The sequence below is a fragment of the Cornus florida genome, unplaced genomic scaffold (assembly GCF_030987335.1).
Source record: "Cornus florida cultivar Cherokee Brave unplaced genomic scaffold, ASM3098733v1 CherokeeBrave_3.0.0_Hap2_Chr03, whole genome shotgun sequence".
In the NCBI taxonomy this organism is placed as follows: Eukaryota; Viridiplantae; Streptophyta; class Magnoliopsida; order Cornales; family Cornaceae; genus Cornus; species Cornus florida.
Genome location: NW_026775573.1, coordinates 4911182 through 4938344, shown reverse-complemented (window position 1 = coordinate 4938344; position 27163 = coordinate 4911182). Strand labels below are relative to the sequence as shown.

At 35.4% G+C, this 27163-nt stretch overlaps 2 protein-coding genes across 4 annotated transcripts; both read right to left on the bottom strand.

The window, feature by feature from the left end:
* Window positions 1-3850: 3850 nt before the first annotated feature.
* Window positions 3851-10161, bottom strand: LOC132299142 (uncharacterized). Of its 3 annotated transcripts, none has more exons than XM_059795611.1 (9): window positions 10071-10161; window positions 8361-8409; window positions 8026-8272; window positions 6469-6621; window positions 6042-6147; window positions 5810-5924; window positions 5493-5582; window positions 4851-5380; window positions 3851-4567 (listed from the first exon to the last, which is right to left on the bottom strand). In XM_059795611.1, the coding sequence occupies exons 2-7, from the start codon at window positions 8406-8408 to the stop codon at window positions 5544-5546; spliced, it is 708 nt and encodes a 235-aa protein (XP_059651594.1). In that variant the 5' UTR covers window position 8409; window positions 10071-10161; the 3' UTR covers window positions 3851-4567; window positions 4851-5380; window positions 5493-5543. The 3 variants fall into 3 exon arrangements, with proteins under 3 accessions (XP_059651594.1, XP_059651595.1, XP_059651593.1); XM_059795612.1 differs by having other exon boundaries at window positions 4851-5441; window positions 5524-5582; XM_059795610.1 differs by having other exon boundaries at window positions 3855-4567; window positions 5524-5582.
* Window positions 10162-10923: 762 nt separating this feature from the next.
* Window positions 10924-26610, bottom strand: LOC132299141 (elongation factor G-2, mitochondrial-like). Its single transcript, XM_059795609.1, has 20 exons — window positions 25944-26610; window positions 25058-25279; window positions 24341-24462; window positions 24086-24236; window positions 23033-23104; window positions 19986-20081; window positions 19801-19889; window positions 19596-19662; window positions 18867-18905; window positions 18623-18683; window positions 18271-18380; window positions 17563-17637; window positions 17409-17477; window positions 17168-17289; window positions 14196-14321; window positions 12100-12220; window positions 11841-11941; window positions 11692-11752; window positions 11384-11437; window positions 10924-11284 (listed from the first exon to the last, which is right to left on the bottom strand). The coding sequence occupies exons 1-20, from the start codon at window positions 26385-26387 to the stop codon at window positions 11183-11185; spliced, it is 2304 nt and encodes a 767-aa protein (XP_059651592.1). The 5' UTR covers window positions 26388-26610; the 3' UTR covers window positions 10924-11182.
* Window positions 26611-27163: the final 553 nt, after the last annotated feature.

The following is a 27163-nucleotide window of genomic DNA, read 5'->3' as shown; positions in this document are numbered from 1 at the left end:
TAAAACTTGTCTCTATGTGATGAATCAAGATCTATGAATTTAAATCCCTCGAAAAGTTTTTAAAACTAGCACGTTTCCTAACAATTTGAATATTGATCTGGCTATGAATGTGATAATGTTGCTGCCCAAGTCTTCAAACAAGGGTTTTAGTTAACTAAATAGGTTTTACAAATAGCTGATTGGACTTATATCAGTACTCTTCTTTAATTTGGGATTGATTGATTAGGACACTTAAATTTTGTGGAAGAGTTCAGGGAGGGTGGTTTGAATTCTCAGACCCATGTCCTTTAATTCATAGTGGATTAGTTGGGGTCAATATCAACCCTAAGCTAGGTCACAATCACCCACTAGCCTGCAATTTGCAAGGTTGAGAAAGCTTTACCAAAGACATGTATGAAAAGGAATGGTGTACCAGGTTGGTCACGCAAGTCCGAAGTTTCTAAGGTACAAAAAATATTTCTTTGCAGTTTTCTTTTTAACATTGTGAATTCAAAGTTATCTGTTATTTTTTGTTTATTCGTGATCAAGAATTTCTCAAGTCCTCGAAATACATTGCATAGAAGATGATCAATCCAATTTAGTTATAAAACGCAATTATTTAGGTTGCTTTTTGTGAATCAAGTGCCCTAGAAGAGACCATAGATATTGTTTTCATGTTAGTGATGGTGAAGATGATGAGATTGTTCACCATGTGCCTTCGGCTCAGTTTCAGAAATGGATCAGTTGCGTAATACTATTGCTGATCGAATTTGGAATTATCTTTAGCACTCTTTATCCTTCTGGAAGTGATGGTATGTTTTTTCTTTTATATGTAATATATTTGTTGCTATTGTGAGCTTGTAATATATATATATATATATGTAATATAAATAATTTTTTTGTTACTATTACTAGTTGATATTATTGTTAATATATTTCAACTTAAATGCTATTATTGCAGATATGAAGTGTGTTAATGCTCTCTTGAAGGCCACATGTGCTGTTATGAAGATGATGTGTCGTTGCCATTGTCATCCATTTTATGAACTTATTATCATTTTTTAGTGACAACTATGTATTATTAATGCTTTGTTCCAAACATTTTATATAGAACTTAAACTTGTTTAATTTGTTGGTTGAATATTTAAGCACTTGTAAATGGTATATACTCTATTCCAATTATGCTTTCAGTTGGATTTGTTTTTATTTTTGATGTTGTGTTGAACTATACAGGTAACAGGATAATAAAATTGAAGTAGGTTATTGCAAAGAACTTATAAATAGGTTATTGTAATTTTTTTTTACAAATGTTGACTCATGTAGTATAGTAAAATGTGACTAGAGATGCTTTTATTTTTAATGTTGTGTTGGACTATATAGGTAAAATGATAATAAAATTGAAGTATGTTATTGCAAACAACTTGTAAATGGGTTATTGCAAAAATTAATATCTATATATATATATATATATATATATATATATTTATTTATTTATATAAATTATAAATATATATGTTTGTGGGTTCAAATGTCTCCATATCTATTAAAAATATGATAACTATTTATAAATATACTTAAAATTTATAAAAACAAATTAAAAACAATGAAAACCAAAAATGTTTTTTTGTTTCTATTTTTTTTTTTTTTTTTTGTAACAGTTAGACTGACCAAACATGTTTTGTTTTCAAAATTTTTGAAACGCACACTTACCAAACATGTTTCGTATGTTTTTGTTTCTGATATTTCCACAACAAAACATCGTTCCCAAACGAGCTTCCAAATTTTTTTCAAAACACTCCTACAACAAAAACACTATTTCTGTTTTAGCCAAAAACAAAACGCATGCCAAACGGGCCCTTATTTTGAGTGAATTCCATAGTGTTGGAAGGGGCTTGCCATGAACTACCTCACACTCTGCTTCCACTAGTAGATTCTCAAATAGGATTAGTAAATTGGTCAAAAGAAGAGATTACTGAGTGGTGAATTGTTCATAAATAAATTGGTAATTTTTTTTATTAATTACCCAAATAGGATTTTCTATGCCTTAATTAGTCAATTGTCTAAAGAAACATTTTTAGTTAACTAAAATTGAATTAAACAATAGTTGATTTTGGTTGATATATTTTGATCTAGCCTACCCCATTGAGAAATCCTAGATGTTTTAACATAGAAATAGTGTAATGCACGAAGGATATATTTAATCTTTCTGTCATATTTTTATTTTCAAATTTTGGTTTTTGATTTTTTTTTTTGTTATTAGAATGCAGAATATCAGGATAATGATTTCTTAATTTTGAAGATTATTTGTAAACTTATGCATTGTACTTTGTTATTGGATTAATTTAAAATAAGAGCGGTGTATAATATGTGCTAATCACACCTATTCGTAATCACACCTCTTTCTACGGATAGGTTTCTAATATTTTGACTGAAAGCATAGTTGGGTTGGGTTGGGTTGATACATGATACAAATAGTACTTAGATGGTGGTGTTTTAATTGTTATGAGTGAGATTGTGAAACCTCTTTCTCACAACTTGAGTGTTTTCTTATTTTTAGTGTTAGCATCGGGCCTCAACATTTAGCAAGAACAAGGTTCAAGAAACATGCCTCCTCGGTCATCAAGTAACAAACTCTTACTTTTTCTAAAATTTTAATTTGCATTTTTAGCTATTGGTCACGTTTATTTATTCATGTTTTACATACTGATTTTTTGTTTTTATTTTTGTTTTTGTTTCTACATACATGTATATAATATTGTTATGTTGTGATGGTGGAACAATTTATTAATGAGAGTTAAAGACTTGGAAATTTAGTTTTCAATTTCAGAATATATGTTAATGTATGTTTTACAAGTTTATTAATACTTTTAAAACTTCTCCACTTTTGACCTAATAATGTAGGTTTCTCTTATGAAAGAAGAGAATTGATTGGGAATGAGTGGGGTAGGGGAATTGTGAGACTTCTTGCGACGGACTTGATTACGTATGGTGGGGACATAGCATATGACGACCTTTACAACAAACAACTACGTGGATGGTGGTCTTGTAGTGATCGTCGTCTTGGGGGTGATTCCGAAGTTCTTCTGCCATCAACAACAGTAGATATGGAGACCTAGTTATTGTAATTGAACCCGGAGTCGGAGCTAATATGTCCAAATTGTGAGACTTCTTACCGAAACGGATTTGATTGCGTGAGGTGCAGATACCCATCCTTCTCTGTGTTTCCTCCCTGGATCCACTTCTTTGCGGACATATAGGGAATAAGAAGTTTGAAAAATCACTCTGTTTCAAATTTTTTTTGTTGGACTTCTTGTCTCTCATGCTATGCGCCATTATGATTTAAGGAGATGTATCAGTACTTAACATTGATGTGCAAGAAATTCAAGTTATTGTAATTGAACCCAAAGAAGGGATCCGGCCGCCGCCGCCACCGGAGCCGAAGCCAATATGTCCAAATTGTGAGACTTCTTACCGGTGCGGATACCCATCTTCCGTTTCCTCTGGATCTTACCGGTGCGGATACCCATCTTCCATTTCCTCCTGGATCCATAGGAAATGAGAAATTTGAAAAATCACTCTTTTAATTTTCTTTCTGTTGTTGGACTATTTAAAGGAGATGTATCCGTACTTAACATTGTTGTGTATGTGGTATGCAAATCTATAATATAAAAAAGGGTAAAGTGCATTAAACTCGCTTGAACTATTGGTCATTTGCAATAAACCCTCCTGAACTATATAAAACTCCCCCTAAACTATGATTTTGTTACAATTTACCCCCTTGAACTATTGGTCATTTGCAAGAAACCCCCCTGAATTACAAAAAACTCCCCTGAACTATGATTTTGTTGCAATTTACCCCCTGAACTCTGATTTTGTTGCAATTTACCCCCTGAACTATGATTTTGTTGCAATTTACCCCCATGACATCAGCTTCCGGCACCGAAAATTTTGAAAGACCAGTTTACCCTTATAACACACTGCGTCGTTGTAACTTATACACTTCTTACATTTTTTTTTTCTTCTGCCAAAAGATGTTTTTCACTCAACACAACCCAAAACAGAGAGCTAGAGAGAGAGAGAAGAGACCAAAGAAATCCGAGGTCGGCGGGATGGCTTGGTCTCGGATGATGGTGGCTTGTGCGCGGAGGACTCGACTGTGATGGGAGCTCGATTGACTCGACTGTGAACTGTGGAGGCGGCGGCGAGCTCAAGGGGGCTCGGCGGTGAACTGTGGACGGTTGTGTGCTCGAAACACGGACGGCGGTGTGCTCGGCTATGGAGATGGCAGAATGGGCTGGCAAGCTTGGAATGGATGGTGGAATGGACTGGCGAGCAAGGTGAGCTGAACGGCGGGCAAGGTGGTGACGACGATGGGCTGACGCAACGGTGCAGAGAAGTGCGATATATATGGCCGACGGATCTGGCGGGTGGTGCAACAGCTATGATAGAGCTATGACAAGAGACCTACCGATCCCAGCAAAAGATTCCTTGGCTTATCCAAACACTCCTCAGACGACTCCAATCCCAGCCACAAATTCCTCGGCTTCATCATCCCTTTTAGTCAATCAATTCGCGTGGATGGGGTAAACTGCAAAAAAATATACAGTTCAGGAAGGTTTCTTGCACATACCCTAATAGTTCAGGGGGGTTTTTTTTGCAACTTTTATAGTTTAGGGGGGTTTCTTGCACATACGCCAATAGTTCAGGGAGGTTTTTTGCAACTTTTATAGTTCAGGGATTTTTTTGCACATACCCCAATAGCTCAAGGGGGTTTAATGCACTTTACCCTATAAAAAATTATCAATACTTTAACATTGTTGTGCATGGCATTTCTCCTCCACCGCAAGAAATTCAACTTATTGTAATTGAACCTGAAGGGATCCGGCGCCGCCCACCGGAGCCAATATGTCCAAATTGTGACTTCTTAACAGAATGGATTTGATTGCGTGAGGTGCAGATTCCCATCCTCCTTTTCCTCCTGTATATTGCAGATATATAGGGAATTAAAAGTTTGAAAAATCACTCTTTCAAAATGCCCCATTAGATGTATCAGTACTTAATATTGTTGTGCATGTGGTATGCAAAATTAGTTATTTTAGCAGTACATGATACTTATACAATTGTTAGATTTCTCATGATGGTTTTGGAAGCCAATATCAACTGATCCCCTTCACACTTTTGAACTCCAAGCCATATGTAATACAGGGTCGTCTTAATCACAATAATTAACTTTAAACAAAATGCATCGTTTGCTTGCAAGATGCATACGCCAATCATCAAGAATGTTTGCACCAAAAATTTGAGCGGGGACTTGAAACTTTGCCCTTGCCCTTTCTGGTTAACATATTCATCGAAAGGATCCTGTTTTTTACCAACCCCAAAACCGAACAGCAAGAGCGGTCTGCATATAATGAGAAGACAACTACATCACCTTCCTTGCTGCCTTAGAAAATATAGAACAGCTAAAAGAGGAAAAATAAGTACCAAAAATAAGGAAATAGAGTTTAAGTTACTTGGCAAGAAACTGATACTGTTGAACTGTACCTTCCCCAAGCAATAAGACACTAATCAGCATCAACGGTTGGAACATCTTTCTGAACAATCTGCCATCACAAAAGTTCTTCAGGTCATATTGAAGCAAACAGGGAACAGAAATTTTCACATGGACGTGCAATATCTGTAGGAAGAATGTAAATTCTCCCAGAGTAATCAAATCCTTCCAACAGAAACAAGACTGAAGCTTGCAGCAACCAAATGGAACTCGTTTTACGAGTAAACGTGAAAGAAAACCGCTAAATCATTGACCTAAATTTTTAATTCTAAACAATACCTGTGATATGTATTCTTTAATTTTCTCACTAATTGTTTCATCTAAAGCTCTCTCAGCAACCTCATAAAATGAAGTGTTGCCTTCAGGACCATTAACTTTGTTCTTCTGCAAATATCTGCAAATCAATATTATGCAAGCATAAGTTAAGGTAAATAAATGGTATCAATTTTAGACAGTTATTTCAATCAAAAGCACAACATGTAATCAAGCCATTCCGTTTTCCAATTATAACCTTTGTTGGACAAGTGCTTCCAACGCCTGCTTAATGTTTCCAAGGACAGGATGGTTTTCATCACTTTCATACAATCCCAACCGACTCAAATTATGCCAAAGATTTTCTGCAGTACATTCACCACAAGACGATTAGGTTCTGTCATGTTGACTTTGGATGAGAAACAATAAAATGACATGAAAAATTGTCCTTCAGAATTAATGTGATAACTTTATGTCAAACTATAACCTCACTGGATAATCCAATGTGTCCAATAAGGCATGGTGGTTGTTCCAAATAGTTTTAAGATTTAACAAAGGATTTGTCTAGGCTGAACACAGATCTGGTTCCAAACACCATATTTCTGCCATCTATTCCCGGCATTCTGCTTGGCATTGAACTAGTTCTTACAAATAGAAGGGAAGAAACAAAAAACCAGAAAGCTTACCTTCGGAGATTTTGCCTCCAGCAAGATATGCAATACCAATAACAATAAAAGTAAAACCAGTCAGATGTGATGTATTTACATCTTCAACATATTTCCTGTATACATCAGCAGGTATCTGACTCATGATAATATATGATTTTGCATCCACCGTGCCTGAAATAAATACATCATAGAAAGCATAATTAACACCAGGATCTTTAAATAGAAATAACGAAAATATGTCCTGCTACTGCACAATATAAGAACTGGTGCTTATGATGTCCATGCAATATTTTATCCCACTGGTTTTTCAAGATATATATGGAAACTCTATTTTTCATGATGGTGTTAATCATAAAATCAAAGCAGGATGATTTAAAAGGTAAAGTGTGTTCGGAATATTGAGTGATTTCCATATCTCTCTAAAGATTAAAAGGGAGGTTATATAAATCAGCTATCAGCTATTAGAACAGCAAATTTTTGAGAGACATAATGTTGGGCAGCTAAGAAACAACATATTCATAAAATTAGTGTAGCAAAAATTCGAATGTTGAGATGGGTATGAGACAAAAAAAAAAAAAAAAAAAAATGAGCACATTCATAGGACGATTAAAGTAGCATCTCTTGGAGAAAAAAAATGAGAGAATCGATTAAGATGATTTGGACATGCGTAAAGAAGACCACTAAGTGCACCAATTAGGAAGAGTGACATGGTCGATATTAAGGAAACACTCAGGTAAGGGGAAGACCAAAATTAACATGGAATAAATAGTAAGAAAAATAGTAAGAAAATATGTCATAACACGTAATTTGACTAAGGTTATGACCTTGGAAAGAACAGAATGGAAAAATAGGGTTCATGTAACCGACCACAAGTACTTAAAAAGACTTGTTGAGCTGACTATACATATAAGTATATATGACATTGTTAGCGGGGCTCTTAAAAGAAAGACACACATCCACCAGCTGATGGAGAATATTTCTTAAGCAGTTTGGGTATGTTTGCCATAGAATGCAACTTCCACATGAAAAACTTATAGAAAACTTTCTAATGGAGGCTTGGCAGCAAATCTTGTGAATGTAGTGCAACTTGTTTGGAAAGCTCCTTATGCTGTTTAAACGTATTTTACACACTCGTGAACTCAACTGTGAAATTCTACTGTTCAGTGCAATTTTATTTATATTGGTCGAAACGAAAATAAGGGTTTCACGTTGTGAATATGCTCAAAAGAGTATTTATGGTATTTGCAGCTGCTGGCTACAATGGAACAGTCGTGATCTGTAAGATTGTTTAAAGACCTATAACCTCTTGACAGGAATATAGTGGTGTAAACAATGGAATGATCTCAATTTAATAGTTGTTCAGCAGACCATTAGAGACGGATTCCATCATCCTTACCATTTAGAGAAGTCAAGTGAGCAAGAATGTGATCACTTAAAAACGTTAATTATAACAATGTCTGAAATGTAACTTCTTCTAATTCTAATGACTTGTGTGGTATGGTAACCTGGCGCCTGCATAGTAGATGCATGATATAGATATAATTTATCATGAACCACAGTAGTAATAGTTTGTACTCTGTTGTGAAGAGCGGCCTTGATTTGCTGATGAAGGCCGAGAACGCTGGAGCTCCTTCATTTCATATCCAAAAATGCTCGAGAGCTTTGCTCTGGCCTCATTGATCACAAAAGAAGGGAGAGCCCGCTGGCGATAGTTTTTAGTAACCAATTGAGTAAGTTCGTCCCTCTTAATTGGGCAACCCAAATTCTGGTGGGTTTTAAAAAGGACACAGCGGATCACTTCTGCAACAAGCTTGTCCTTCTCCTGTCGCGGGTAAAATTTTCATCATCAAAATTTACACACTACCCATTTCATAGCTAAAGTATAAATGGAAGTAAAACACTGTGTGCACCTCCTCAGAAATATCAAAATGAGAAAAATCCTCACCAGCAGTTGCCATCCTGAAGTAAAAAAATACCATAATATCCATAAGATCATATTTTTTACACGATCCTAAGCTCTATTCATTGGCATCTAAGCTACCAACTCAAAGTAGGGAAGAAAAAAAAAAAGTAACATCATAATCACTTCAGAAATTGATCTTAATACACCCACATCCATGCCAACAAAACATAGCAGCTTCCAGAATCAACAAAGTTCCATTGCTTAGCCAAGCCATTTGGTAACTAGTTCAGTTACTAACCAGATAACAATATATCCTTGTTTCTGGAAGCAACTATTACACTAGGACTTGTGCCATCCCTACTTTACAACACACAAGACACATTGACGTCTGTCATGTTATTTCCCAAATGCCTACGAGACCCTCAGTCATAGGCTGCAGACTTGAAAATTGACCAAGTCATCTTTTAGTACATCATCTTAAATCAAAGCTTCACATTTGATCCCAAACTCAGAATTGAAGGAAAATGAACTTAAACGAGAAACAAAGAGAAGGAAAATAAAATTTTCTTTGTTTCTTCCCTTCTTCTGCTTTGGCTGTTTGGTCCTATAGAAAATGTTGCTTTTAACACCACGGCACCACATCACCACATAGTTCAAAACTGAAAAGGGGAGCCAACTTGGTGTAATAGTAATAGCTCTAAAAACTCAAACCTAAGATCACAAGATCAAATTCTAATGTAGATACCCAGTACCCATTCCTCCCAACATCCCAAATTGATGGAAGAACATCTATAATGGACTTTACTACCTCGTCAAAATTTGAAAAACATATGCTTAAAGAAGAGACCTTTGCTTTTGAGATATCCATTGAAAATCATGCTTGAAAAAAGCAATCTTTATACTAATGTATTGCCCGTCTAAAGTTCTGAAAAACAGGTTCAACTTTGAGCACAAATTTAGGAAATGTCCCAAATTCTAAATTAGAAGTTATTCACAGGTGCACAATTTTCAAAATTCTTGATTGACAATAACTATATAGAATTGGCAGGGACCTCCACCTTCTTTACTAAGCGAAAAATACACCATCGACTAACATAACAAAGAAAAATCAGGCTGCATAAAGGAAGATCAAATTTTGCGCCATCTGAACGCATTACCCATATAAAAATTATGGAACAAAATCGAAAATCATAATTTCTGAAATTGAGTTTCCATTTTATCCGGTAATTTGCAACGAGATTACCCACCGAGAAACACTACTGTGTGCTTATTTGGTTGCTGAGAAAGGTATGAAAGTTAGCTTTTATATATTCCTTCATTAGGGCTTGTAAAAACAGAAGCTTCCACGTGACAAAGATAACAGAAGGGCAATTAGACTCAACTGTGCTAAGTTTCATTTCAATCCCCTCATAATACCCCAAATAACAGAAAGAAAAAAAAAAAAAAAATCCCAGTACTTGATTTTCTTTTATTTTCCTTCGTTTTCTCAGCCCCCAAATGGTGGGAAACTGAAAACCCAGAATTAGAAAACAGAGGATAGGCAAACAGTAAAGAAGATAGCAAAATTAATATGAACAAAAATTGAATCATATGTAGATATGAAGCATGCGTAGATGGATAATTAAGAAAAACATAACTTTGTAAAAGATCTGGATGAATATTCACGTTTTAGTACTGCCGTTGAAACCCTAGAAGAGATAGAGAGAGAAAAACATACCTATTTCGCGTTTGGAAAGAATAGCAGTAAGGAGGAGAGAAAAGAAGAGTAGGATTCTGCTTCCCGCCACTTCACAAAGAGGCTGGAATGCATATAACATTTCCTAGTACTAGTTTATTTAAATTACCATAAAACTGTAAGTTTATTATATTTATTTTTTGATTGCCAATGAATTTACACACCCAAAAAAAAAAAAATAAAATAGTGGTATAAATTAAAATATATATATATATATATATATATATATATATATATATATATAAAGTGAAATTAGTTAAATTAATTTACGTCTAATTTTGAGATTTTGCTAATTGTTATTTTATTTTAAAAATTATTATTCCCTCAAATCCTAACAACGAATTATCTGAGTTTTGACTTTTAAACAGAATTACTTTTTAATTATTTTTTCTAAATGACACATTGTTTTCTTTTTCTTATGGCCATTGTAAATTACATTTTTATATATTTCTTTTGCATTTATAATTCGATCTACATTCAGTTAATTTTTTTTTTTTCTCGTAATTACATTCATTGTAAAATATTCAGACAAAATTACTTTACGAGTTTTTTTCTAAATACATAGATTTTTATCTCTTTCCAGAAAGTTCTTCACATCTTATCAGATATTTTTATCGGGATGATTGTCGTCACCTGTTTTTTTATGTCTAAAACATTTAGTAATTATCTTATTGATGTCATTTGATTTTATTAATTTTTTTCGGGAATGGGATGGCAGGAATGGGTGGAGGTGATGGGAGGATGCTATCCATGATAGCTGCAACGCACAAGGAATGGGCGGAGGTGATGGGAGGATGCTATCCATGAAAACACACACACACACACACACACAAGCAGAATGAAAATTGATTCTCACTTCATAGCAAAAATTGTTTACATGACTGTCCAAGGAATACAGTGGCTTCATACATCATTCATAATACAAATAAATAGTTAATTACATTATCTGAGCTTACCAAAACTTATTGACCAAACATTTGGACTTTTTGCCTCATAAATAAGAAAAAATCCATCTTTAAATGAACGAAGAATAGGAAGAAAGGTACATGTAGCTATTAAAAAGTATAGAGGCCAGGCGTCGAATAAAACCCCAACTATTCAGCCTTCTTGGGTTTGTAAGTGTTCACTAATTGCATCTGCACTTCCTGAGAAACTGGTGAATGCTCCTTGTATTCCATAGTGAACTCGCCTTTACCCTGCACAAAATTAAGAACCAATATGGCACATTAACTCATATCTCAAATGCAGTTTATCAACGGGAAACTCGGAATTCATATAATGATTTTTTGCTTCACCTGTGTCATTGAACGAAGAGCTGTTGAGTAACCGAACATATTGTTGAGAGGGACCTGAAAACCAAGAAAATGTTCCGCAGAAGCTAATTATAGTATAGATAGACACGGTTTTTAACTGCTATAATCAAACTTGTAAAGCTGACTCCTAAAACTATACATCTCTTTCCAAGAGTTTTTGTATTTGTGATTTAAACAGAGCAAGATGAACGGAACATAGAAGATCGACATCAAGGAAGCAGCATGTGGGTAATGCGTCCACCCTTTTTGACTCATTAATAATCAAGTGAGAAGAATAAAATCATGTGTACCTGAGCAGTAACTACAGAATCATCTCCATCCTGGTCATTTCCAACAATCAAACCTTTTCTCCTGTTACATTACATATGTGCACTTTCAGTTTAAAAAGTTGGTGATAAACTCCCAGATGATTTTGTCGCAAAGACCAAAAATTACTCACTTGTTGATATCACCAGTAACAGCGCCCTGAAATTCTGTTGGTACTTTCAGTTCCACAAGCATTACAGGTTCCAATATCACAGGTTTTGCTGCTGAATAGCACTGTTCCACAATGTGGCAACATGAAAATCCTCGGAAGGAAATGTAAATAACAAAGTAGAAAATTAGGATACTCTCCCCCTCCTCCCTCCCCAAAAGCCTAAAAAATATCAGCAAGTCATATAACTTAAGCTTTCACCCTATATGGGATGAGAATGGACCTGTCTAAAAGCATATATTGCAGCTAACTTGAATGCGAGTTCACTAGAATCCACAGCATGGGCTGCACCATCAGTTAAAACAATACGAACGTTTTCGACTGGAAAACCTATTAGTGAACCCCTGTACATACAAACAGGACCATATTGTAAATAACCACCACCACATCGTAAACAATAATAACTCATAGTAGTAGCCTTAACTCTTCTTTGCAGATTTACAAAAAAATGGGTATAAGAGTGAGCTAGCTTATTCCAATTGGGGAAGTCAGCAAGAGCCATTTATTAGCATTAACAACTCTTCTATGCAAATTTAGGACTCTTCCTCTTCTTACCTGGCTTTGCCTTTGGAACCTTCATTTAAAGCAAAGGTGGCATCTGGCACTATCTTTAAATTAATGCACAGGTGACTATAATATTGAAAAAAATTGCACCAGTATAATATGTGGGAGCCTTTGGACTTTGGAGTACTCTTGTGGGTTTCCCAAATCACTGTATACTTCAGAATACCACATTATCCATGGCTAAAAAATGGAAAAGTTACCGTAGGCATTTCTTGGGTTGGGCTAAAAAATCGATTTAAATAACATTTACAAATAAAAAATAATACTTTGTATAAGCATAAGGAGTGCAAAGACTGGTCAGTAGATTGCTAAAACAAATCAACCATTCCCAGGCAATTGTCTAAAATGGTTTGCTCTAGAAGAAGAAAGTTATGAATGGAGTCAAAAGAGGTGAGTAGTAAGGCATCAAGATTAGAAAACTACTAAAAAGAGAGGAGAGTTCTATATTGGTACATGCTTCAAGCTCTAAACCAGGAATGAAAGGAATATGAAATATATTTGGTAGGTAAATATTATTCTTGTGGATTACCAGAATTCACTCTGATGCCATTTGGCATCATCTAGTGTTCAATGCCTCGCTCTCTGTAAACTTATTTTATAAGCATTTCAGTGGTTTGGTGCAGTGCCAAAAGCTAGATTTGTCAAGCTTGAGAGCACATTTTGGAGTTGGAGGTAGCCACTTTTATGCAAATAATGTCAAGAGGTTAGGTTTGTACAAAATCCGTCCCCGTCCCACCACCTTCCGTTAACGGGGACCAAAATGCGTAATACTTTTTTCAGCTACTTGGACAGGGCCAGTTTTCCAAATATATGGTGTGAACATGATGCACCTATGGAAGTTGCAATCGTGTAAATGAAGATCAAGGAGATACTAAGGTGCTACTTATAAAAAAAAGGAGGAGATACTAAGGTGCCCACTTATAATATAGAGGGAGGAAGGTTCTATAGGTAGTAGATACAAATACAATGCAATTATGGTGAATTGAAAGATCACCTTTTTCTTCATTGTTAAATGGAACACGGGTACTTAACCTTCCTCCTGTTTTACTGGAATCTCATGGGTCATGCCTAGATCTCTATAGGATTTGTTGGTGCATTAAGATAAGAGAAGGGAAGGAAAGATTAGTTTGCTTGAATGCGTGTGAAGAGATAAATAGAAGAGTCTTCCAAAAAAAAAAAAAGGGAGCTCTTTAAAAATTTCTTCCTTTTTCCTTCTTTCGGAAGGGGAAGGGAGTAATTTTTTATTTTCTTTTTCTGGGTAGCAGACCTTTACTCTAAGGCCTAAGGATGTTATCCTCGGATCACCCTTACATTAATAATATGTTTCCTTACCAATTCCAGAATTGAAATGAAAAAGAACAAAGGCCCTTAGATATGCTAGTAGAGTAGATTAGGTAAAGACCTAACTTCTTGCATTATCTGCATGAAGTGACCGTCAACGCATTCTCATGCATGACAGATCTGAGCTTTTACTATTGCACCGAGCAATGACCCCTTTGATGTTTAATTTTTTCCTTCAAGTGTTATGATAGCTGTTCTGTGGCTTGTCTTTGTATGGTCAAAGTACACTCAGCATGTACCAAGTTTCACCCTTATTGTGTTTACAAATTTTATTATGCAAAAACAAACAAAAATAATTATCAAGATAGATAAACTTGGTTCCAACAATGAAACTGCAATAAGTATTAGTTCGTACTCCATAACCCAGTTAAAAAACTTCCACACAAAAGAGGCAAAAGAAAATGTGATACTTACGAATTGGCAGCTTCTTTAAAACCCTTCTCAATTGCTGGGATAAAACTTGAAGGTATGGTTTGTCCTATAATCATGTTCTCAAATTCAAACTTAGCTTCATCATCATGTGGAAGTGGTTCAATATACCTGCCAACAAAACCATTTACACAATATTAGTGGTATATCATGAATGTACTAATGTATAATTCATTAATTAGAAACTGTTACGAGCCCAAGGCAACCAGAAATGGTTTTGCAAGTTTTGCTAGGCACAAGCCTGGTTACCTCATTGGTTGGCTGAAGCACAAGCTATTCATAAAGTGTCAGAAAAGTGTGCTAAATTAAATATTGCCCGTTTCTAATGATAAGCTTTATGCAATCAGTTGTGTACAAAAGAATATGTTGAATAAATATTATAGGTGTTCTAAGGAACAAGTCTGACAGAAAAGTTAAGGGAAGAAAAAATAATTTTAGGTCATGCAAAAGGTGTCATGCAAAAGGTGATAATAACTCCACCAAGGTATCAATATCCAACTACTTTAGCATCTCAATCAGAACATAATAAGCCAGGAATTTGGTAATCCACTTTGTAAGCCCTTACAATGGCTCAACTGACCACCATCCATAATATCCAAGGACAACAATTACCAAAAATCCACAATAGATACCCAGAACAAAACTACTTTAGCATGTCAACTAGAATATAATAAGCAAGAAATTCTATAATCCACTATGCAAGCCCTTACATTAGGCTCAACTGACCACCATCCGTTCATATAGAAGGACAAACCAATTATCATAAAATCCACCATAGATACTGGAAATCAACATCAAAGTTTATGAGTCTATAAAGAGATTTGCGAACTAAAAACATCCATGTACAACCTATATGGTACCTTTGGGCAATGATAATTTCTTTTTTGAAAGGTCAGGATCAAATGATAATGCAAGGATCAAACAATAGTTCTCAATCTGGAGAAAGACTTCCCTACACCGCTGATACACGTCATAGGTGCCAACAACCAACTATATCTTGTCACATAAGTAAAAGTGCATTTACTTTAGTGGGTCCTATCGCTACGCGTCAGCATTTAATCAGTTGGTGATAACATGTCATCAATACACCAGGAGCATTAAAGTATTTCTCCTTGATCTGAAATACAAGTGTAGCACTAAAATTTTAACTTAGGGTCTTGACAGCAGGTCATTGCAATGGGGGTGAAGGATTCTTGCATGAATAAATGATGCAGGACATACAAAGATGAAAGAGGTGAGAATACAGATTGAAAGAGAAGATCAGTAACGAATGACAACGATGAGGCGTAATGGGCGACAAATGAGAGCAGTGAAGATCAGCAACGACAAAGGGTTACGTGGGCGCAGCGACTGGCAACGATGAGGCGATGCGATGACGACGTCTAAAATGACGAACTGATCTATGATGGCTATTTTCTGATGATGGAGCGATGACGATGTAGTGACTGCGACAGGGTCTTCAGTTTGGGATGTTGGTTGGTGGTTCAGAATTTGCAGCTAGGACTTGCAGCGGTGGTGAAAATTGTTGGCTTGGGTTTGTCTTGTGTTTCGACTAGGGCAAATGCAGTTTTAGATTTCATGACAGTAGGATTGCCGTGGTGCATTTTGTTTGGTTGTTGTTTGGGGGTGGGTTTCATGACACTGGGTTTGTGGTGGTTTGGGTTGTCTCCAATGGATTGGATGGGGCTAGTCCTAACGTTTGTTGCGGGTATCGGTTGGCATACAATGGAAGGGTTTGATGTAGGATTTGTGAACAGTGGGTAGGTAGGGTATTTTGCCATGCATGAGCAGTAGGGAGTTTCGCAACAGTGAGGATTGTTCCTTGTTACTTGAATCTTTCACTCTTATACCAAGTTGATGCAGGACAAATATAGGCTTCTTGTAATTTTGATTTAGAACCAAAAAGAAAGAAGGGGTGAGAATGAGAAGATGAGATGAAGCTAGAAGAAGGAAGTGAGACGACAGACAAAGAAGGTGAGAATACAGTTGAAAGAGATAAGAAAGACTGAGGGATTGAGAAGAGCAAGAACGCAGAGGAAGAAAGAGATACAAGGGGACCAACAGGTCAGTGGTCTAGCGGTACCAAACCCCTACTTCTCAAAGAGAGGTCAGGGGTTCGAGCCTCAGTGGAGGCATGTGTGTGTGACTACCAACTAGGGAAAAAAAAAAAAAAAAAGAGATACAGGGAGAGTTCGCAAACTCAGAATAATAATTCAATAATATAAAGCTACTTTGCTTAGTTATATAGAAGTTTTTATATAGACAAAACATAAACAAAGGCTAAGAAATTTTAAAATAGTAAAATACTAAAATACCCCTAAAAATAGAACATTACCAAAAATAATAATAGGCGTAACTTAAAAAAAAAACCCATATTCTATTTATCTTCCCCCCTTCTCCAATAATAAGTGTGGGTCATATGTGGTTCTAGCTCTTGGGTTGTGCCTTGGTCTCCATCAATAACTATACACAGCAATGTCATAGTGAACACGTCAACACCAGATATATGGACCCAATCGCCAGCCAAATCAGAGCGAATAGTAGATCCTTAGCTCAGTGAGTGTGAGTGGTTACAATCTGATCCCAGCATCGCCATATGTTTCTAATAGTCCTTAATAACTCAAAACAGTTCCCTCGAGTGTTTAACATACTTATTTAAGTCATAGACAATATTCAAGGAGCTCCTCAAGCTCGATAGTGATTACAATTTGATCCCCAAAGTCCAGTCATAATCCACATGGTAATAATGTGACCCAACAATTTCTTTCAAGAAAAGAGAGGGAGAGGAAAGAGGAGGGAAGGAGGAGGGAGGGTGGGGTTGGTTCCAAAGGACACCTTTCAGGCAAATTTAAGCAAACTACATGATGTCTTTACAGAATTAATTCCTATGTTAACCAAATAAGAACATAACCAAAATAATTATAATTGCTGATAAAAGTAGTATCATTCATGCTTACCCGCATACCCTTCCGTATTGACCTTGCCCTCCAGATTGCTTCTTATGTAAATAATCAAAGTTAGCACGTTGAGTAACAGTCTCTCTGAAGTTAACACGAGGCTTTCCGACAGTTGCATCAACCTTCATAAGGACAAATGAAAAAAATAAAAATAAAATAAGGAAGTATTTAGATAACAGAATTTTCAGTGAGAAGTAATATCAAAATTCATAGGTGTATTTAACAATAAAAAACTGGACACCTTGTACTCCCTACGAATGCGTTCAACATATATGTCTAAATGCAGCTCTCCCATTCCAGAAATAATTGTCTGTTCAAGAAAGCATTCTAGTATCAAGGTAAGGCATGATGGAATTCTTTCAAGAAACAAGGCGAATGAATGTCAAAAATCAAACCTGACCACTCTCAGCATCCAAACCAACACGGAAAGTAGGATCCTCTCTTTGAAAGCGATTCAAAGCTTTTGAGAACTGTCAGAAAGGATACAAGACAATGATGAATAAGATTTATTCAAATGAAGTGTATCAACTAGGAAGCTCAGACACTTCTCTTAATGTGCCATGGCGGTATCGGACACTTATCGGATACGCGGATATGGCTCGGACACGTGTTGGATACGGTTAGAAGTACTCTGTAAATTGAATATTTTATTTTCAGATTGAATATGGCTGGGAGCCTGGGACACGGCAAGGATACGTTTTGGACACGTTCAGGATATGTTGGGTGTTTCTGTAATTTTCTTTTTGGAAGAATAGGATTCAATGCAATTTAAATATATTACGGGTTAATTAGAAAAATAATATAAAATTTAAGAGAAAAAAAACAGAGAGCTCTAAGCTCCAAATTAGAGATTTTATTCATGACTATATGGATAAAATGGCAAAAAAAATATTATATATATATATATATATATATAAAATATATTATATTATATTATTATTTTTTGACGTATCCATATGCCGTTGCCCGTGTCCTATTTTTTTGAGATTTTCTGTTTCGCCGTATCCGTATCGTGTCGTACATGTGTCGCATGTCGACATCCATGCTTCCTAGAGTGTATACTTTGATGAAATTATATATTATATTTCAATGAAATTGCTCACTTGTCCTCCAGAATCTTTAGAAACTGGTGAAACGGCTAACGACATGACTGGCTCAGGAACATTCATAGAAGTCATCGTGTATCTAACTTTACCATCAGTAAAAGTATCTCCTGATGACACACAACAATAAAATAAATTAATAATAAACATGGAACAACAGAAGCAAAAGCAATATAGGAAATGTACAAATCTCCAGAGCATAACATTCATATGTATGCGTCTTTTGTTACAGCAAGAAAATGAATGACGTCACTAAAATCCATTTGTCTTTAATCTTCATATAACGTAGTAATATAACAGTTATCGACAAGATTCTGGTGTCTATTTGCATGTAGAGAGCAGGCAGGGGTACCTGAAGCACAATCTACACCAAATACAGCTACTATTTGCCCAGCATGTGCCTCTTGGATGTCCTGCACATAAAAAAACACAGAAAAATAAATACCAAAAAGATAGGTAATTCCTTAATTTTAAAAGGAATATATCAATAACTATTTAATTCCTGAAGGATTCACTCAAATCATCCTCTCACTGAGAGAGATTCGACAAATCACCAGCACAAGTAACAAGAATAACTTCAGGCAGGAAAAACAAACCTCCATCTCATTTGAATGCATCCGGACCAAGCGAGGAACCTACAGAAAAATAATTTTAAAATTAAAAAAAAAAGAAAAAGAAAAGAAGAAGATCAGGCCATGTTCAGTGATACCGATGACAAATAATTATGAAACATAAAATCAGGTCCCGTTCATCGAGTCCAAAACATAATTATTATGGATAGCATGACAAGATGACCAATATGGCAATATCAATATAATTATTAATAAGAATTTCTCCATTTGAATAGAGTGAAGAGTGCCATGGTACGGCTATTGTCATTCTTTGAGGCACATTTAGCAAACATATCAATAATCAAATGAATGTGATTTAAATGAAATTGACTTATGTGGTGCTGAATAAATGTCATGAAAGCCTCATAAGCATATAGCAAGACATCAGAAATTACCATAAAGTAAGCAAACGCCAGCTGCAGACCAACCTATACATAAAAATTTGGCAGTGCGTTTCTTTCCAAAAAAAATTCTTAATATACATCCCAGAGGGCCAGAACAGACAAGACAAATACTAATTGGAATCTTTTTTTTACAAAGAAGTAATGGATATGATTTTAGAAGAAACACACACACACACACAGTAGCAAAGAGAACCTTGGGTTTGCATGTCATAATTCTTCTAATTCATAGTTTGAGAAAAATAGCACCTCAAATCACTTGACAGCGATAAACAAGACCAAAAGACTTTTACAAGCTTAAACTTGAACTGACCTTAATCTTCTTGCCTGTATTTATGTTTATAATAAAATCACCCTTCCGAATGATACCTTCATAGATTCTTCATTGGGAAAAAATGCAGTTAGCATAATTGCACAATAATACATAGGTTAGGGCCAAAAAAAGCACAAGTACATGAATCCACTCATAAGCTAAGTCGCAACCATTAAATTAAAGATGATACAAATCTTAGAAGCACCTTAAATATGTCAACTGACCGAAACGCCCTTCTTCCAATTTAAAAGCCAATGCAACAAGAGGCCCAGCTGGAGTTCCGGATAACATAACCTAATAGCAGTTAACTCGAAGGAAAAATTTAGTTCTCCAATCAGATCTCAAATACAAAAATAGAAGGAATCAATCTGTAATCATTCAACTAAATACCTTCTCTTCTTTCTTGGTCTGGTCAAGAGCATAGTTACTAACTTCAGTGGGACAAGGCAAATAACTAAGCACCCCATCGAGAAGTGGTTGCACTCCCTGTAGTCCAGGCATGACAGAATTAAAGATTGACATCTCAGTTGCCAAACCAGGTAACACACCATCAAATCCATTAGAATGAAAAATAAGGCAAGATGAAGACAAATCTTCAATTCTCCCATCCTAAATATTTAAAGCAGTAGGTACATATCCAACAAAAAAAGAAAGAAAGAAAGCAGGAAAAATTGTTAGGCTCCATTCATTGATCACAAGAAAGAATATGAAAGTTATCTGCCCCAACACTCAACAGTAAACCGTATCATTATTAAAAGGTCCTTTAGAAGGCATGCAAAAACAAAAATTTGATAATGACCAAAAATAGAAATACAAACAGCTTTTCCAACACAAGAACCAAGCAAGATGCTGTTTGTTGACTTGTAGGAAGAAGAAGAAAATATTGTCCATTGTCCATTAAGAAATAAAAAAAAATCGTAACAATAATCGTTTAAGAAAAAATTAAAATAGGCACTTAAAATATATGAATGATGACGAAGGACAAATAAGAAATAGACTCTAAAATCAGGAAAATAAAATAAAAAAGGGACCTCAGTTATGTTGTTTTGCTACTAAAAACTGGTTGGAATTAGAGATGCAACAATAAGATATATGGCTTGTCATGTAGACTTGGGAAGACTGTTAATATAGCAGTGCTGCTGGTACTTTACAGTGCTGTTCTAACTAATGAGGGTAAAACAACAAGACATAGTTCCTGAAGGTCATTTATTACGTGTAAAATATTCAGAGAAAAGTAAACCGCTATTTAGAATTCCATCTTTTATTTTAGAAATTATTATTGTGTTTGTTTTAAAACTCCTCGTTGCCAACAAAAAAAAAAAAAATAAAAAAAAGAATATAAATATATATATATATATATAAATATATATATATATATATATATATTATGTTGAGATGGAGATCATTGGATTGGAAAGAGCAAGAAAACTTGGGCTTAGGATTTGGGGGGAAAAAAAGTTCTTTTTAAAAGATTACTCAGATATTGAGGCATATCAAATTGTCTTCTACTCCTTCCTTTTTTGTATTTTAATAACTCAAGTCATGAGACAAAAAGGCCTCACTTCTAAATAGCATCCTAATTAAAAATAAGGACATAAAAATCAGCTAATTGTCTAAAAAGAAAAGGAAACTAAATAAATTCATGGAATTCCAATGTAAAATTAGTTAGACACTCATCCATGGTCCTGTTTCCGTGCAAAGAGCTAATTGATATTAGGTGTTTACAGAGTACAGTAAAGTAAGAAATGTTGTGTTGGATAGCTCCTTAAAATAACGAGTGTCAACTTGAACAAAGTGTCATTGAGAGTGGTGTTCTTGAGATACGTCACCGAGGAGATTATAAGATCATGTGAAGATTGGAAGATGGAGTTCGATTCAACTCAAAGATCAACATTGTTGCTTCACCGTTTTCAATCACCTTAGAACCAGGTAAGTGAGACCTAGAGAACATATCATCTGGGCTGGTTAATTGGATAGAAAGAAGTATTACCCTCAATCTAGGTGAATGAAATTCTTGTTTGGAGTGTTTATCAATGTTTTGGACACTTTCGAGATTTAATGTTTGCTTAAAATATGAATAATTGAAAAAAATGTGTTTTTGGATTACAAGTACAATACGCACCGGTACATTAAACTCCAAATGGTTGTGCACTATATATAAGCTGACAGAAAGCCATATACTGCTACCACCACTAGATAGATACGGGAATTTGACAAAACAAAAAATAAAATAAAATAAAAAACTGAGTTTTATAATTTAACTTGAAGAGGTCCAAGTGATCCACAAAACTTTTAGAAGACTTACAAATTATAAATAGGTATTTGTAAAACTTGTTGGGTTAGAAGTAGGAGAAACATTGAGATAGGGAGAAATGAAGGGAGAAGAACTTATGTTTCTTTCGCCATTTTTAGCTGGAATCGAATATAATCATGGCAGTCAACTATGTGATTGAAATTGTGAGCACAGAGCTTTAATAAAAATCTGCAATTTGTGAGCAACGGTATAGCAAATCCATCAAGGTCTCGCTTCGGTGAGTGAGGATGCATCTTGTCGAAAGCAAGTGGTCTCGTTGCTACAGAAGGAGGTGGTGTTGAAGAAAGAGAGCTGACCAATGATCTTTGTGGGGAGAAAATCACAAGGGCAAAAGCCACGCAATTGCATTAACGGGAGAACAAGAGAGTTGGCAAATAATCTGAAACTAATGTGAATGTCGTTGTCATAGATAAATCAACTACTTAGTGATTTTAGGGGCAGGAGTCTATAATTAATACGTAGTAGTAAGTTGAACTCTTTCTTACATATAAAAAAATTGTACCCTTTCTTGGTCAAAAGGGGATAATTGAGCTCTGAACTAGGTTCTACCATTTATCCTAGTTTGAGTTTTTCACGTATTTTCCTTTTTTTCTTTTTAGTTGTTTCTATTCTCATGATCATGTGGGTGAATGCTTGAAAACCCAAAACAGTGAGAATATGAAAGATACAATATTTTGAAAGAGCCTATTTACCTTCCCCTTTAGGTCTTATTGTTATGGCTTGAGACATAACTCTCAGTTGGGTGAATGTTGTTTGGAATACTATTACTTTAAAGAAATGCCCCAAATATGGAAGTGTATGCAATCACCAAACTAGAACCTGTTTGGAGTACGTTGCTTGGAATACGTTGTTTGGAATACTATTACTTTCAAAAAATGCCCTAAATATAGAAATGCATGCAATCACCACACTAGAACCTGCGGTACCTCCATTATGCATTTTGCAATCTTTGATTGAAGCTAAAAGGCAAAAAGAATGAAATATGACAACGCAAATCCACATACCACTTCTGCGTTACCTAAATCTTCAAATACAGGATGGAAGAACAGATAACCCATAGACATATCATCCAAATTACCAAAAAAAAAAAAAAAAAAAAAAAAAAATGATGATCAGAATATACCTTGTTCTTGAATGCACTACCCATGAATACAGGAACAAATTTTCGTGCAATAGTAGCTCTGCGAATCGCCTCCTACTTGATTGACAAAAATCAAGACAACAAGAAAAAACATGAGAGCAGAACAGAAAAACAGCATATTCAGGTGAGATCACATTACACAATTTAGGGATAAACTCTAGTATGAGTTTGAGCTCCCACCACCAATCAGTGCAAACAGAAGGATAACAGAACACTAAGTAGGCAAGATCCCCATAAGAGATTGTCTAGTGAACATAGGCAAAAACTTAATCAGTTCTTGCTAGAAGAGTCGAAGTACGGATGGCCCCAATATGCCTTGGTATCGGCAATATGCTTGCTATCAATTGGTAAGTGATGGTATCCAACAGATAATATACAAATAAATTTTAGAAATCAAAAAAAGTGAAAAATAAAAAAATAATAAAAAACAATAATAATGATGGTGGTGGTAGTGGTGATGAATTAAAAAAGAAAAAAAAAATTGAAACAAGGAAACTATAATAATTACTACAATCAATATGATCAAATATTTCAATTTATTCACTTCCAGGTTGACCTATCATACTACTAAGATTCAGAAATTAAAAAAAAAATACTCAAACAAAAGTGTTCTAGTAAGCCACAAAACAACAAACATCATCTACCCTCTCCAGTTGTGATAAATCTTACCATTGTTTGATAGATAGAATTCTGGGTGCTAAAGAGATCATGCTACCTAATCAATACTTGACATGTTCCCGAGAAATTACAATCTATTGAATGCATGTATTGGACCCTAAATACAGACTGGATACCATTGATGTCCACAAAATTGGGCAAAAAACTTGATTTCAGCCAGTTATTTTAAGCACATACAGAGAAAAAAGTAAATCGTACCAAAATCAGGCCAATGAGATGGAAAAAAATTTGCCTGACAGACACCCAAATAATTCTTTTGAACCAGCAGTGTATCTCATATTGATGATGGAGAATTCATAAGAATCCATCTTATGTAACCTTTTGTTTGTAGAATGCAGTTTTTATTATGTAACGCACCTCAAGCTCAGCTGATGATATGGGTTCATCAGTGAGAAACAATTCAGCAAGCTTGTCATCAGCCTCAGAAACCACTTCAATCAGTTCACGTCTCTTTTCTGCGACTAATGCCTCCATATTGGCAGGAATTTCTTCAGCGACGATATTTTCACTAAAAAAAATAAATAAATAATAAACAACAACAGCCACAACAAGAAGAAAATTATAGGCATATAATTATGGAAACCAAGCAGACCCAAAGCTTATAAAACTGACCCACTGGAACCACGAAAGTAATAAGCTTTTGACTGCACAAGGTCAACAAGACCCTGAAAGTCTTCTTCCAGCCCAATCGGAACTTGCACTGCAGCACTATGATGTCGGAGCTTCGATCTCGCCTTAATTTTTTAAAAATAAAAAATTAAATTAAAAGCTCAATCAGAAAGACATTGTAAAGATGTCAATGCCAGGAAGTCAAAGTTCAGTCCTATCACAATCACATTAGCTTGACAAATATCCAATTTAATGCACAAGGGAGTTTCAGGATAATTTTAGAATATTTAATCTAAAATATATTTTATTATGGTTATGTCATGTACATGTTATCAATGGGGATAAAAAACAAACAAGTAATTGCATCAAGTGCATGAACAGAGATAATAATATACAAATTCAACATACATCACATGACAAATGATAGGCTTATTTGCCAACCCAGATGCATGACAAACTGAGATTCTTACTATGAATTGCATGCTTGGGGAATCCAATGATAATAATGATCAAAAGGCATCCTAGTATTAACCGCTGTGAGGCATATAGTTAATATTATCCAACACAATGCTGTGGTTTCAAACTTTAAGTAGGCAATTGGTCTGTAATAAAAGGAAAATGTAAACTTGATTCACTATCATCCCTTCAATGTCGTCTTGCAAGTTTATATTGTAACAGTAAATGACTGGATTCAAAACTTATCATAACAGTGGAACTAACTTGGTTGAGAACTTTCCAAGGATCTGCTCCCATTCGGTCAAGTTTGTTAATGAAAGCAAGTCTTGGAACCTCATATCTTCTCATTTGCCTATCAACGGTAATCGACTGACTTTGCACACCGCCAACACTACAAAGGACGAGAATGGCGCCATCAAGGACACGTAAAGCCCTCTCAACTTCAATGGTGAAATCAACATGGCCTGGTGTGTCAATTATGTTCACCTGCAACAGCACATTTATGCATGAAAACCATTGAAACTAACTACCAGTAGTGGCAATATATATTTTTTCATGCATAGAGTGAACAGATATCGAAAGTAAAGACCTGGAAAAGTTTAAGGGCATCACCATATGCATGTCCAGGGATGCTGGGAGGGAAGTATATATAAAATTGAACTCAATAATCACTTGTTATGAGGCCAACTACTTGATTTTCCTTTATTACTCTCAACGAAGCCAAATACTTGATTTGTCTTTTATAATTCTCAACCAGGAACTGAACCCTCTTTGGAAGTGGCATGAGATAAATCCCAGCAAACAACTGATGATGATCCAGATACTTAAATTACTCCTAGTTGAGTCAGTTGACTTTCTCATGAAAATCTAAACACCGAGTTAAATTTCTTTCCATTTTCTATGCTTACAACACTAGGAGAACAGGGAGCAATCAGTTGAGACAATAAACTTTCTTTCTTGTGAAAATATAAATATTCAAATTTTAATTTCTTTCCATTTCCTATGCTTTTTCATCAACCAAACCAAGCTAAATAAAAAATTAGAACATTAAGATTTTCAGTTTCTTTTCATTTCCATCAATTGCAAACCAGCAAAACAAACCCAGATTGAAAACAACCAAAAACGAACTGTATGGTAAGTGAATTATCACCTGATAATCTTTCCAAGTACAATAAGTAGCTGCAGACTGTATAGTAATCCCCTTTTCTCTCTCTAAATCCATCGAATCCATCTTGGCCCCGACTCCATCTTTCCCTCTAACCTCATGAATCTCATGTATCTTCCCCGTGTAATACAGTACTCGCTCCGTAAGCGTCGTCTTCCCCGAATCTATATGCGCCGATATACCAATATTTCGCAGCTTATCCATCGATTCCTTCCACCATGCCTCCTTATCTTCCTTTACACGAGCGGCGCTGCCGGCGGAGAACCGCCGCAAGTGGAAGTTCCCGAAGAGAAGGGCGGTGCTGGGGGACGAGCACGGGGATGGGGATGGGGATGGGGATGGGGATGGGGATGGGGACGGCGACGTTTTGGGGGAAGAAGAGAGGGTGTAGAGTAGGCGCGTCGTAGAGGATCTCGCATATCGAGCCATAGTTGAGCTGAGTTTTGTGTTGTGTGTTAGGGTTTTGTAAAACCCTAGTTGTTGCTGCTGGACTGAGAAACCCCACACTGTGTCTGTTTGGGTTCGTTGAAGTATACGGAGTTCGGGTTTTTAATATTGTGAAGAAGAAGAAGAAGAAGAAGATGTGAAACGGATCAGAAATTCGGGCTCTAAATTTTGGTTTGTGTTCGTATTTGATAATTGTTACTACTGCTTCTCTTAATCTAGATTTTATTTATCTATTTTCATGCAAATATATATATATTTTTGGGTAAGTCGTCTTACTTAATATAGTAATACGATTAAATAATTTATAATTAAATAATTTTAATTTTCGTTACTAGTAATATGATTAAATAATTTTATAATTATCATAATATGATTAAATAATTTTATAATTTTACAATATAATTTTTGTTCCCTTTCGTAACTTAATATGACGACCATTTTAAGAAACCATGATGGTAATTTTGTAATTATTACAATTCAATGCAATATAAAATATGTTATGGGTTTATTAAAAAATCACTATAAAATTTGACACTGACTCAGGATACCACCATGGCTTATCAACACCACCAACAATCTCAGCAAGAACCCACTTCGATTCACCCTCCTAGGGTTCCAATCCCACAAGAACCGACTCAAATGGTTGGTCCAGAACAAGGTTTAGGGCAAACCCATGTCGTATTATCCAAAAACAATGGAGGGTTTGGACCGGTACCCATGCACAGTAGGACCCCACCCTAAATTTTTTTCTTTGAATT